This window comes from Podarcis filfolensis, assembly GCF_964270895.1.
Source record: "Podarcis filfolensis genome assembly, chromosome: 8".
Lineage (NCBI taxonomy): Eukaryota > Metazoa > Chordata > Lepidosauria > Squamata > Lacertidae > Podarcis > Podarcis filfolensis.
Genome location: NC_139611.1, coordinates 34727559 through 34742966, shown reverse-complemented (window position 1 = coordinate 34742966; position 15408 = coordinate 34727559). Strand labels below are relative to the sequence as shown.

Below are 15408 nucleotides of genomic sequence, written 5' to 3'. Positions count from 1 at the left end.
ATTTCTCATTTTTCCAATCTTACATCCAGTTCTCCACATTTCCATATCCAGTTTGCATTAAAAAAAAGTTATCATGAACATCCATCAGCATTTTAAGTGCACATTTCTTCCAACAAACAGATTTTTTGCAAAGCAATTTCCCCTAATATAATGCATTTTTGTGTGTTATTTTCATATTCTCAGCCCTGTACAGTGAGGTTTTTAATGTTTGAGGGGTTTGTTTTAATGCTTTGTTGGAAGCTACCCAGAATGGCTGGGGCAACCCAGTCAGATGGGTGGCATATTATTATTATTATTATTATTATTATTATTATTATTATTACTACTACTACTACTACTACTACTACTACTACTACTACTATATGTGCATTACTTGGGCATTGCAAAATTCAGAGAAATCCACATTTTGAAGGATGGCTGTGTTTCAGTTTGCATATCACTTCCGAATTAGGTAGTTCTGCCTTTAAAAGCGGAACAAATCAGATTTCTCCCCCAACCCTGCAAGCGTGGAATACTACTTTGAGATTTGTCTGCCTACACTGGCTTAAATTTTTACTGCAAAAGTGGAGGCTTGGGGTGCAGGAGAAGGGGGAGGGACCCTTCCTTTAATGCATTATTTACATTGTCTGAAAGAATGACTTAATGCCAGTTAATTTAAAAATGATATGTTCAGTGAAAGATCTCATTAAGTGCTGGAAATTGTCATCCTTCAAACTGTTAATGATGATATAAATTAATAACCGCTTGAGAGAAAATGGAAACTGAAACACACACACAAAGAGAGGGGGGTGGAACCTTCGCTTGCATATAAAACCTGTCAGCTGTCATTATTGGTCTCACACCAGAAATGAAGAGGTAACAGACAGCTACAGTCTGCAGGAGTAATACTGACAGAGTCTTAAGAGACTTAAGCAGTCTTTCCTCAGTGCACAGTGAGCAAAGTGAGCACACACATGTTCAGAGATTGCAACTTAATTCTGGTTGCGAAAGCTTTCTCTTACATTAGGGATGCATTTACTGGCGCTTCGTAGGAAGAGGGGGCATCTTCATAGAGGGGAGGTGTGAAGTTCACCAACACAAAAGGATGGATTGGCCATGGAAGGTGGATGGCTAATGAACATAACCCTATGGCTACATTTGCCGTTACGTTTGGCACTAATGTGGTCTAGTAACAGATGCAATGGTAATTTGCGAGTCATTTGCTACCCCATTACTGCTTAATGAAATCTAACATATCACATTAACAATATGGATAAACACTCATTCCTGATATGTGGCATTTGGCTGTTTTCATTACTGCAGTAATTAACACTTGAAATATTATTTCAATAAATATTTAAGGTGCTTCAGGAATTAATGGTGGGGGGAAGCGTGGGTCACTGCCATCACGACACAGAAGCAAGTTGCAACAAAAAGGTGACGTGTCAATTTCTCATCTTAGATGGTCTTGTAATGCTAATTCCACAATGACTGCTGCATGCATGGCATTATATTAAAAGAAGCAGCACCAGCACGGATTTTCAGATTTGAGATGTCCACACTCAAAATACTGATGTTCACTTAAAAGTAAAAGCTGTGTAATTGAATTTGCTTATAGGGCAGTAATTGCAGAGTTATCCTCATGCTGCAGTGCAAATATTAACACTCAATCTTATTCCACTCCTTCAGTGTAATTAAACCAATAGTATAAGCTTTAAGCATGACATGGAGGAGGCAGCTGGATTAATTTCGAGAAGGGAACATTCCATGTTAAAAAAGAGAGAGAAATAAATCCATAATGCTTCCAGACATGTACAACCAAACTATACAATATTACAGCATTTTCTCAAAAAATATATTTATCACGTTAGTAATATCTTCTTACAAGCACATGGGGTGGGGAGCAGTATCTTGTATGCTAGTGAGGATTTATTTAGGTATTTTAAAAAAAGAAGAATTCAAAACATCAAACTGTATCTCATGCCATGATTGCTGAAAGTAATGTATGGATAAGTGGGTAAAATGAATGCAATCTAAATGGGGGGAAACCTCATAGTGAAGTAGTCTTATTCCAAATCACAGGGACTATTCACATTGTAAGAAGTGCCTGAATGGCATGTAATTTGATGGTGGAGAAAGGTACCATTATGTCCAGAACAGTATAATGTTTTTAAGGGGTCATGTTACCAATCACAATTTTAAGAGCTATTAACTTTTCATACATTTCTCTCTTAGATTTCTTTAGGAGAGCTAGGGCTTGGGGGGGGGGGGAATAACTCCACCAACCCTCAACAAAAACTGTGTGTGTGGTTAAATGCCATCTGCACTGAAATGTTCAAAACATTTGTTCCTTTTGATAAAAATGCAAATCTGGAGAGCTGTTGTATCAACATATAACAGCCAATGTCTGACACGGTGAATTATCACAGCTGGAATTAAATTGTCTTTGAACAGCTGCTGGCAGTAGAGCTTTCATCAATGTTTGATTCAAATGGAGGAATGAAATTCTACAGAATGAAACATCATGTTGTCATTACAGATGGGGGTTTGTGTTCATTATCACAACTAACACTGGAGCTGGTGCCAAGCAATCTTCCCTTATCTAAGCAGTCTTGTTGGAAGGAGAAAGAGAGACAGAGAAAGAGGCAGAAGGCAGCCATTGTTTTAAAAAGCTGCTCATAAAAATACTATTTGGAATATAACCACAGTTACTGTAGCATTGCCCCAACCAATATTTTTTCCTCCTTATACCCTCACTCCCCATGGGGAGGGGGCACATTCACTGGGCAGAATGCTGTTTTAGACTCAAAATGGTCAACCCACTCCACATTTTATTAATCTCAAGACTTTTTTTGCCCACGGTGTTGACCTCAAGCAGAATTCAGATGCTGCCTACTACTTGCTGTCACCTTCATTCTCTACCATGTGCAATCTCTATATTTCTGTAAATAAGAAAAGGAGAAGGAGGGGCAGGCACATCCATGGGGTAATAGCTACATATGCTTTTGTCCTGATTGCAAAGGCATTTGCTTTGGCCAAAAACAGTACAGTCTGGAACTGATGTCACTACCACTGCCGTGACATCCTTTAACTGGCTGTCATGGGGGTGGGTGGAAGAGAGAGAGACCGACAGAGACAGTAAGAAGAACTACAAGAACAAAGTGGTTGGCATCCCTTTCTGCTTACTACCCCACTCCCACCTCTCGCCCTCCCAGGCTAGAGGCCAAATTCATCACCTCTATGACCTAGTCAGGCCCCATCAATTCAGATCTATGGTTTCTTCTTAAGCCTGCTGTTGAACACTTTCCACTGAAAGACTCTTCCTCATTTCCCCAGGAAACAAATGATGCCACCAACTGTGCTGCTTTCCTTTTGTTTTCGTAATAGTGTTAAGAACCCAAATTAAAAATAAAATGTTTGTATCCATGACCATAATTAGCGCATTAGCTTCTAATGACTGCTACTCTGTTTGCTTTAAAGATGTACACCTACTGTGCCTTTCATTTGTTTCCTTCTGGTTACATTTTTAGGGCGAGGGAGGTGTTGTTTTTCCCATGCGTGTGTGTGTGTGTGTGTGTGTGTGTAGCAGATTTGCTTCTATTGACATGCTATGTAAGTAACAGTCTAACAGACAAGTAAATTGACTGGTAATGGAGAGCTGTCAGGTTATTTTCTCTCTCATTAAAGTCTGTATTTTGTGCTCCATAAAACACATACCCAAAAATCAGCACTTTGCCCATCATCCACTGAAAAGTCTGTAAAAATTATCAAAGCAAATGTCAGGGTTTGAGCATTAGGTGGGAAACGGGGGAGAGAGAGAAATTCAACGCCTACCTCGTTTGCAGTGAGAAATGCATTGTTGGCTTCGGCCATGTTCATGTAGTTATTGTTGTTGCCGAACTGAAAAAAGAAAAAGAGACGCCTACATTTTAACAACATATGCCACAATGAAAACAGTCAAGTTCTGAATGCATAGAAGACTTTAAACACAAAGGACATTAGGACTTAATCTGCAATACCCTAACAATATCAGACAACCCCCATTCACTCCAAAGCATAAATGCTACATGGACAACTGAAATTGTAAGCTGGGTGGTTTTTAAAATTACTTTGCCATACTCTTGGCACTTCTTATATTTCCAAGCAGTACCATGTGCCACTTAGGTGAACTGGAGCTGGGTATAGAAAACTGGTTCTTAGAATTATTGGCACACAAACATAGTGTTCATTGGACCTCCACAGGAGTTGCTGGGGAGTTATGGTAGCTACATATGCATCACCAAAAGAGAGGAAAGGAAATTATGCAGATATCGATACATTTTGCATATGCTGATAATGAGTATGACTATATATGCCAATTTTAAAATAATTCCTACAACTTAAAGAGAAATACAGTGCATCCCACTATAATGTCAATCTGCCCAGGGGCTAACTGTTGACGGGCCACTTCAGGGCCCCTCCTCCTCTCCCTTCGTGGTGGTTATCTTTAAACCAGACTTTGAATAGGCATCTCTTCAAATAGAGGACACCTCCAAATAGAGGGCTGTCTTCTGTGAAATAGGGCTTATGGTTACCCTACGGAGAGGGAACACTGAGACATAGGAAATTGTATCAATCCAGAGCAGATCGTTGGGTCAATACATAATTGGTTGACACTGGCTCAACAGAGTTTCAGATAGGAATATTTGCCACCACAGAGGCATGGTGTTTGCGGCCAGTGCAGGGAAGACTGAGGAAATCTGCACAGGAGATTGTTATTGGGCTGAATCAGGCCACAATTTTATTGATTACAGGTAAGATTAGGCATTGGACATGTATCCAGCATCAGGCAGCCTGCATGCTGGCTGATAGGAACCCAGTGGGTCAACCTTATGTGGGGAATCGCACCCCACATGGATCAGGTGCCACAACCCCCCACAGGCCTGCCATTGGGAGAAGTGTTTTGGCCCATTGGTCCCCATGTGGACTCCTGGACAGAGTCACCCATTCCTACACCCCTTTAATGGGATACCCACATGACTAAACATCCAGCCCAATGTGTTATCCACTAAAGTTGTGACAATTGCTAAGAGGTAGGTGAAAACCTGCAAGCCAGCCAATCTGCTTGCAGGAGAAAATTTCTCTCTGACCCCAAATATGGTGCCTAATTAACCACAGCAAGGTCCTTACCCCAACTTGCCCACTCCCCCACTAAGTGGGCCCCAACAGTATGGGTGGGTGGGAGGTAAATTGAATAGCCAAGAGGGTGGGCTGCTCCATGTTGCCCTCCTCAATACACCAGGGATGGACAGATCACAGACCTCATGCCCATGCCTGGCCATGAAGAACAAAGGCAATTATTCCTGGATCCAGTTGTGGCCATGCCATTCAGCAGACACTGCCCCCCACCAAGCCCAAGTGAGCGGATATTCTCAACCCTATTGGAAGAAGAGGCAGACTGAAAACTCGGGGCTTCCAGCATAACTCTTCCCCTGAGCTACAGCCCCGTGTCCTTGGGCAGAGCCTAAGCAAATTATTGTGAAAGCTATTCATATGGCCAGGCCACAAATATTGTCGCCTGTCTTTCTTTTGAAATGAAATTTGAAATTCTTGTCAACCTTTCATTGGCAGTACATAAGAACTTCCTTGCCAAAGTTAATCTAGTCCATTGTGCAGCCCAATATTAATAATGATGGCTGAGATATTTTCATTCCATACTTCTGCAGTCACATTCAGAGTGGGGTACAAAAACAGAGCTACATACCTATATCCCATAATACAAAAAGTCCATACATACAATACAACAATAATGCAAGTTAAAAGAAACAATTCCACTCCATGTATAATAAAACAGCTTGGAAAAAGAGGCAGCAACCTTTCTGAAACAAATGGGGTTTCAATTTCTGTCTTAAGCTACATGAAACTCACTTGCAAAGGCATTCCAGAACCACAGTGCCACTACTGAAAAGACCCTGTCTCTTGTTCTAATATGCCAAATCCCACAAAATGCTAGTAAGGACCTCTGAAGCTGATTTTAGGGCTTGGGCAGGTAGTTATAGGAGTGAGGTGGTAACTGCAACTGACAGACCCACATACTACCCTTTCTGCTAACTCTTTCAAGACACTGTTTGCCTGTTGATAGAGATGGTAGAAGAGATGTTTGTTATGTCATTCATTAGCTGGGATGAACCAGTTTGGCATAGTGGTCAAAGTGCCTAAGCACGGGCCTCCCCCAAGCCTAACGATGACCACTTCCATCTTTTGGAAGACTTACCAGCTAAGAAACAGCAACATACTAACATGCAATCTCCAGTCAGCCATGCCACTCACTTACTTATGGAAGACAGTGTGGTAAAGTGGTTAGAGTATCAGAGTAGGGTTTGGGAGACCTAGGCTCAAATATCTGCTAAGCCATGAAGCTCACTGGGTAATCCTGGACACACACCCTCTCTCTCAACCTGACCTACCTCATATGGGTGTGAGGATAACATAGTTAGAGAGAAAACCATATATATTACCCTGAGTTCCTTCAGTGAACAGCAGGATAAAAATGTACTTAACTATCAGACAAAACTCCTTAGAAAAACTTCTGTATCACTTGAAACCATGTGACACATTCATGTACTGCACCATGTGATTATTCAACAGATATGAATTCACTGAAAGGCGGTATTTGGAACGATACACAAATTCTGCCTCCAAGTCTCTTGGGTGCTAAGATCAGCAGAGGGGAGCCCCTTGATAGTTCCTCCACCATCAGAGGTTCGAGGAGTGGTGGCCTATGAGAAGGCATTCTCTGAGGCAGTCCCTACGTTTTGGTACTCCCTCCTCACAGATGTGTGCCTGTCACCTTCATTACACAGCTTCTAGCAAATGCTGAAGATGCACATTTTTACCCTTGCTTTTGACACTGGATGTGAATTATTTTTAGGAGCCACATTATTTTTGTGCTTGCCAGCTATTTTAAACAGTTTTTTAATATTGTGCTTTACTGTTTTAACCTGCCCAGGGACCTTAGGGTGAAGGGTGGGTAATTAATTATAATTATAATTTGGACATGCAAGCCATTCCTTGATTCTGTAACCAGTGACAAATTGACAAAAATGCAGACTGATCCTTTGAAAACTAGGGATCAAGTGCCCTGGATTATCACTTTCCTTTCTGTGGAGGGGCCATATCTCTCTTAGAGGTAGCTAGAAGTGCCTCTTCTTCTACTCCTGCCCTCTCCATCCTGACAAATGTAATCACTGCAAATCATGAAAAGTCTTCCTTCCATAGCTCATAGGACTGAATGATAGGAGAGGAGAAACACACTCTGCCTCATTTGAGATATGCATTGAGCAGGAAAGCTCAAGTTACCAGTTAGGAGCCAAATTGCAAGGTATAAAAATCTTGGACATATATGGATGTATCTTTATATTTGTTCCGAAAGCCATATTGGCATTTCACAAGCTTTAATTTTCAGGAACCCACTAGCAGGTGATTCTCTCGCCAGCTAGAACAATAAGCCAGGAAGTTTCAAGCAAAGCCAAATAAACTGTCGTTCCAATTTCCCAAGAAGACAGATAAGCTTTACTTGGCATTAATTGTTGACAGAGGCTTAAAAAATGGGAGTTTAATATTAATATTTTAGAAATCATTAAAATAACTTGTTGATTGTTATCACTAGATGAAGAACTGCTCCTTTATAGCAACTGAGATCGGTGGTCCATCTTGCTAAGTGTGGTTTACAAAGACGGGTGTCAGCAATTCAGAGATTCAGACAGTCTTCCACAGCCCTGCCTGGAGATGCTGGGGATGGAACCCGGGGCAAGCTTTCATCAAAAGACTACATCAGGAGTCCTTCCTCTTTTGGTTGTGTGACTCAAACATATGCTTTGCTTTGGTTAATCTTGTTTAACAAATTTAGCCAGAGGGCAACCATGTTAAGATGTTTTTCAAACACTTTTTTTTCTTTTTGCAACAACAACAACAAAATCTCCCAAAGGAATTTGCAAGCATCTGCTTACTCCTTCACAGACTCTTCTAAGTTGTGAACAGTGAAGATGATTCACAGGACTACAACGTTATTGGAAAGTGCTGTGCATGTTAGCTCATTATCACTGCCCTACAACCACCACCATATACTGGAGGATAGTGCACGCTGCAGCAGGGTACCCTTTTCAGATCCAGGGCCACATTTCCTTCTGTGCCACCTTCCAAGTGATGGGTGGAGAAACAAATGCAAATTTGACCACTGTACAGTGTTATGTATGCCAGGGGGTATTAGGTTTGGGGCCTCTTGAGTGCCTGTAGTTTGCATGCCTGTATGCAGCAATTTCAAACAGCCACCAGAAGATCAATTGTTACGTGAATTGCTCTTGAGATCTTAGATAGTGTCTACCCAGGAGCACTGGAAATCTCCTGACATATGTTTCAGGTGGTTTTTTTGTGGTTGGTTTTTTTTTAAGATACATGTTAAGTACAGTCAGGAAAAAGCTGCAACGCAGCACATACTTCTCTGTGTTGCACAAGGCAGAATCATAATCCTTTTTGGTATCACAAAGTGCTTTCCCCATGAAGACTTTTCTGTCATGGGAAAGCCCAAACCCAACACTTGCAAAGCCTTTAAAACTGGATAGGCTGATCTCAAATTCCCTTGTATATCCACTGCAAAATGACATCAGTCTTGCAGTAGGTGTAGTATTTGCAAGATTACAAATGATCCAGAGACTGGATTAGAAGAAACAAACTTTACTGAGCAGCATGCTGCTACCAAACTATATACAAAAATACAACTAGTCAGATCTTGGCATCCTCTCCCTGCTGGTCTCATCCAGATCCGATTTCCCTCCAATATAACCATTAGTACATGCTCACATTATACTGGGAGTGATAATTGTATGAACTCACCCAAAACACCTTCCACCATGATGCCAAAGTAGCAAAACACTGAAAATATCAGTTCTCCTAAACTCTGGTTGGAGTAAATTGCAACAGTTTTTTTAACACAGAGAGACCTCTCTGAAGTAAATGAACGCTACAGTGATTCTATGTTTGCAGGAACTCAAATTTATTGCAAGTGCATAATTCACAAGTAGTCCAAAATACAGTGGTACCTCTGGTTAAGAACTTAATTCATTCCGGAAGTCCGTTCTTAACCTGAAACTGTTCTTAATGTGAGGTACCACTTTAGCTAATGGGGCCTCCCGCTGCCGCCGTGCCGCTCAATTTCTGTTCTCATCCTGAGGTAAAGTTCTTAACCCGAGGTCTGTAACCTGAAACGTTTGTAACCCGAGGTACCACTGTACAAGATTATGAACTGGGAATACATAATATTCTGTGGTTTTAATTTATGTTTTTAATGTAAACTGCAATAGCTTTAAGTATGTTTTTTGGTGACCTGTTCTGGGGCCATTTGATAAATAAACATAGCCTACAAAAATTCCTGAAGGCCAGAGAGGTCTGTACCTGAGGTTCCCCATCTTAGAGTTAACCAATGGCATTCAAACAGTGTACAGTGGTACCTCGGGTTACATACACTTCAGGTTACATACGCTTCAGGTTACAGACTCTGCTAACCCAGAAATAGTGCTTCAGGTTAAGAACTTTGCTTCAGGATGAGAACAGAAATCGTGCTCCGGCGGTGCGGCAGCAGCAGGAGGCCCCATTAGCTAAAGTGGTGCTTCAGGTTAAGAACAGTTTCAGGTTAAGAACGGACCTCTGGAACAAATTAAGTACTTATCCCAAGGTACCACTGTATTTAATTACTCTTATTAGATACACAGCGATGACTCCTATCAGTTCTACAAACAACTACTACTGGTGATTTTTAATTAATTATCCCAGTGGGATTTTTGTTGGCTATATGTGGCCTCTTTCTACAGGAAATTAAGCCTACCATAGTAAGACCAGGGTAGGGAACTTTTGGCTCTACAGATGTTGCTGAACTACAACTCCCCAGCAAAGATGGCCAATGAGATGTATACTGTAGTTCAGCAACATCTAGAGGGCCAAAGGGTGTCCGCACCTAATCTACAGAATAATCTGCTCTGATCAACTTCCTACGGTCTTGGGCAGAGGCCTTTTCCAATACTGCTAAATGATATCCTTTTAACTGAGTTGTTGCAAATTAAACCTGAGATCTTCCTGTACACAAAGTATGTGCTTTACTACTGAGATACAGCCTATTTAATTATTTTTGTAAGAAGCACTCTCATTCTACAGGCACAAAGAAAGAAAAACAAAAGAAGAACTAAGTTCTGGGCCAAACCTTTAGCAGCGGCTAGATAGACTATCTATCTAGGCTAGTATTGTCAACTCAGGTTGGCAGCAGCTCTCCAGGGTCTCAGAGGAGGAGTCTTTTCTAACCTTTTCTGGAGATGCTGGGGATTGGATTTGGGACCTTCTGCAAGGCACACATATGCTCTGTCACATCACCTCCCAGTTACAGGTGGGTAGCCGTGTTGGTCTGCCATAGTCAAAACAAAATTTAAAAAATCCTTCCAGTAGCATCTTAGAGACCAACTAAGTTTGTTATCGGTATGAGCTTTCTTGTGCATGCACACTTATCTGAAGAAAAGCTCATACTGATAACGAACTTAGTTGGTCTCTAAGGTGCTACTGGAAGGAATTTTTATACATTACCTCCCATTTATGCTCCACTGATTCGGTGCTTCCCATAGGATCATGCAGACTCTGCCTCTGGGATCTGATGCTCACATGGAAGACCCAGTTCACACTGTTGGGTTAAGGGAAGATATTGCACTGCCTCTCTACCACAATAATAGTGCCTATCCAAAAGAAATCATAACCTTCCCTGATGAATCATCATCATGCTAATGATTTTTAGTAGTAATGTTTTATTTGACTTCCTCTCTGTGGTTTTATCTGCTGATATATCTGTATATCTTCATTGTTTTCTTGTATGTTTAGAGCAGGGGTGGAGAATCTCAAACCCACGGGTCAAATGCGGCCCTCTAGGCCTCTTTGTCTGGCCCTCGGGACACTCCCTTTCTCTAGGCCACAGTCCCTCTCCTGAAGCCATACCTTTCCCCAGTCTTGCTCCATGCCTCCTTGTGTTTTTGCCTGTCCATAAAGTATCCTTGAAAAGTGTTAATATCACCTTCATTTTACAATCTCTAACTCCTTATTATGAAATATATATATATATTGAATGTGGTCTATAAGTTTGACTAAATAAATGAACTAACCAGGGAAGACTAAAACCAGCATTTGCTGCAAAGGTCCATTGTGTCTCAGGTTACATCTACAAAGATTTATATTTAACAAACAAATATATATATATATAAACACGGTATTAAAATGTCATTGATGCTTTTCGTGTTTCAAAGCACCTACTCCACACATTCACAGTAATTTATTCTATCCCCCAAATCAAGATTTCATGGTGACTTTTTGCACACAGTCTTATTACTCATTACTCATTCAGGTGCTGCAAAAAGTGACACGATAGACTTTTGCGTGTCACTGAACCGAGAACAAAGTAGGATTTACATGGAAAACACTAATGGTTCTTAAAAGAGCTGTTCTCTCAAACACTGCTTTTTTATATAAACACACACTAAAATGAATGAAAGAAAAGATAGATGAATCGTAAAAAAGCATCAGCACAACCTGTATATAAGCTAAAATCCCAAAGAAATGCAGTAAAGTGCAGAATGTAGTACTGGTAACAGAGTTCAGCTTCCCAAGAACTATTATCCATTCAAGACTGGATTACTGCAATGCGCTCTGTATGGACCTTCCCTTGCGCTTGACATGAAAGCCACAGTTAGTGCAGAATGCTGCAGCAAATTACTGACAGGAATGAGATATTGTCAGCATATAACACCTTCACTCACAGATCTGCACTGGTTGTTGACTTGCTACCAGACCAAGTTCAAAGTGTTACTATTAGTATATAAAGCCCTTACTGACAAGGCCACTTTATCTGCAAGATTGCCCTATTCCATATATGCCCACTCAACCACTTTAACCTTGAGAACTGGCACTCTTACAACAGATGCCACATATTACTTATTCCACATTGGTAAGAACCCAATAAATTAGTGTGGCAGCATTTACACTTTAGAACTCCATGCCTAAGGATATCATGCAGGCCCCTTTACTGTACTTTTTTTGGTGCCTGGTAAAAACATTTTTCCTTAGATACGGCTACCCAGGTATGTAGAATGTTGGTGCGTGTTTTGATCTGGTTTTAGTTTTGCTTATTTTTTTGAAGGTTTCGTATCATTGTTTTTAACTAGTGATTTATTTTTTGTACAATCAAGCAGTGTATAAATATTATGAAATAAATAAATGTTAACTAAAAAACCATCCAAGTGCACTGCAGAACTATAAAATAGCACAGGAGAGCCTAACCACGTGATTTAGGGCAACTGGAGAGCCAGGTGCTATTGAACTCCAATTCCCATCAGCCTCAGCCATCATGGCCAATGGTCAGGGATGATGGGACTATAGTGGAGGGCAACAGGTTCTCCACACTTGCCTTAGTGGAGGATAACATTGTCCCAAAGGAAACTTTCTGTCTGAATAGAAAGAGCATGCCGCCAACGTCTAGAGAGGTAGGTGATGCAGAGGGCCACATGGAATTAGACCAAGGGCCACATGCAGCTCTCAAACTGCATGTTTCCCACCCCAAATCTAGACAATAAATAATAATAAAAACCAGAGTGAAATAAGGACTGGGTAAGAAATCATTCTCTGAACTGTTAGCACATGAATGTAATTACTGCAGAGTCTACGGCTAATCAGCTGTGAATTGTATCCATTAATTAGTATTGGCCCTGGAGAAATGAAGGGAGGGAATCAGTAACAATGTTAACACTGAAAAGCTCTGTTGCCCTGCCGAAATGTGGGTCTCCTGGCACCTGAAGTCGAGCAGGTAGCTCGAGTGGTCCTCACCTGAAGCAGGAATTACAAACTGCTTCTTGCACATCTTTTTTATCTATACAAGGTTTACATTTAATGGCTTTTAATTTAAAGAATTCTTGGTGATCAGCTGGGAACAGCTATAAATCATGCTAAGTAGAACAAAAGGTTCCCATGTTTTACTCCTAATAAAATATTTGATTTGCGAGAGACAGATCAAAAAGCTTAGCACAAAATGGTTCTTACACTGCAACCCACTATTTGCTGCTTTTGTTTGTACAACTCCCTTTTCATTTTAGTGGGTTGCACACAGGGGAAGAACTCAATGGATTACAATTGTATTTCCCTACCCCACACCCCACCCACGAGTTTTGACCATTATTTAGCCAGATCACTGAAGAAATAATTGGGAGCAGATGGGGCAGAAGACCAAGAATTGCATGCCACTGACCAGAATCACAGTCTTTAACATTGAGCCAGTGCAGTATTGTGGTTAGATTGCTAGACCTGGGAGAGTTCAAATTGCCACTTGGCCCATGCATCTCACTAGGTAACTCTCAGCCTAACCTACCTCACAGGGTGGTTGTGGGGATTAAATAAGGAGAGGGAGAACTATGTACACCACCTTGAGCTCCTTGGAGAATAAAGGTGCAATATAAATGCAATGAATAAAATAAATAAGCAAACATGGGCTAAACAAATTCCCAATTGTTCATCAGGGCATTGCTTTGAACAGATGAAAGCTAATAATCACTCAGCGGTAATCTACTGCAAGAATTAAAAGCAGTCAAAATCAGTAAATTATTTAAAAGGCTATGGTCAGTTCCGGAGGGAAGGTGATGTGTCACAGTCAGCACCTTTGCTGTGAGAAAAATGGAAGTGGAGTGCCTTGGAAGGAAGAAGGAACAGGGGGAAAGGAAGTTAAGAATTAGGCCTTTTGCTAGTTAAACAATTGATGGCCTGTGGAGAGGGTATTGTTTTTGTTTGTTGCTATGTTATGTATATTTGTGTTTTATTTTGTGAAATATAAATATGTGATACTCAGATGAAGGGCGGTATAGAAATTTTATTAACAAAAGTGTGATGATTAGGCCAGACTCAGACTTTTTTCTCCTTGAAAATAAATAGGATGGTTATAGGTCTGCCTACCCCACCATGAGCAATGGGGACCATGATCCACAAAGCAAACTGCTAATTTCAGTCCATCACAAAGCTGTAAAGTTCTTTAGTACCAGGTGAATCATAGGATTTCAACTCCCCATCCATCCACTTCCAAGATTCAGATCCTAATGAGCCTTTCTTCTTCTTCTATTATTATTATTATTATTATTATTATTATTATTATTATTATTATCATTATTATTATTATTATTATTATTAAATAATAATAATTTAATTCTTATACCCCACCCATCTGACTGGGTTGCCCCAGCCACCCTATTCTATTCAGCAGAGGAGATAGGAGTCTTGAACCCAGCCATTAACCATCAAATAACTCTTCCATATTTTCACAGCTAGGTTTGTAAGCAACATCTACAACTGGGGTGGGGGACCCTTTTAGCCAAAGAGCCACATTTTCCTCTGGGCAAATTTCAGTGCTGGGTGGGGCCTGAGGCAAAAGTGGGAGGAGCAACAAAATGCAATCTTGTTCCTTGACCTTTGCGTGATAGGCTAGTTTCCACACACACTCAAAACACCCCTCTCTATCCACCGTGCAAACCAGTGATGTATTTACTGTATTGGAGTTCAAGGACGAATTGCAGCCAAACAAAAACACGTAACATGTGAAGCAAGGTCAGCCAGGGGTGTGGCCTGGAGAGAGGGAGCGTGGTCTAGGGAGAATTCCAAAGGCCAAATGGAGAGGCCTGGAGGGCTGCATTTGGCCCATGGGCCTGAAGTTTCTCACACCTGATCGACAACATTCCTCAATAGGTTCCTAATATTTGCAATGCACTCACAAGCTTAATCAACATATCCTGTTGCCCTTCCCTTCTCAGAGCCAGGGGTTTACACTTTCAGGGAGCCTGGTTGGCATTTTCAAGGGAGATTTGGAGAGCTAACATAAGTGGGAGCTCTTGCCTCCACATTTACAATCATCCATTTGTGTGTGTGTGTGTGTGGTTTTTCTCTCATCTTTCACCATGAAGACCTGTTTATACTGATTATCACATTATAATAGCTTTCACCCAAGCACAGCTGCCTTCTATCAGTAATGCAAGCCATTCTCAATGGTAATAGCCACTGATTTCTCAATGACTGATGCACAGTAGTACTCCAAACCTGCAGCTTCTTTCAGCTGTAAGAAGCCTAATGTACACAAGGATTCCCTACATTCATAGCCTTCCTTACTCACCCACTCCAGCAAAGGAGAAAGCTCCACACAACCTGCTTTCATAAATGTAAAGCTGCTGGCTCCCACTTAAGTGAATAAGTGAGAATATTCTGGATGTGTGTCAGAGGTCACATGGAGCTGTGCACTGGAGTATGGGAATGCTGTTGAGTGCTGTATATAATACAAATATTTCCTACTATTTGTGCCGTTAGGTGTCAAACCCACAACTGGCTCATTACTGAAGT

The 15408-nt window shown here is 41.0% G+C and overlaps 1 protein-coding gene across 1 annotated transcript in view; it reads right to left on the bottom strand.

Annotated features, from left to right (window-relative positions):
• TOX3 (TOX high mobility group box family member 3) overlaps positions 1-15408 on the bottom strand; it is a 96434-nt gene that overhangs the window by 26948 nt on the left and 54078 nt on the right. Inside the window, exon 2 of the mRNA XM_083626051.1 lies at positions 3814-3879. Coding sequence (XP_083482177.1) covers positions 3814-3879 — 66 coding nt within the window. The remainder of the gene's footprint in view (positions 1-3813; positions 3880-15408) is intronic.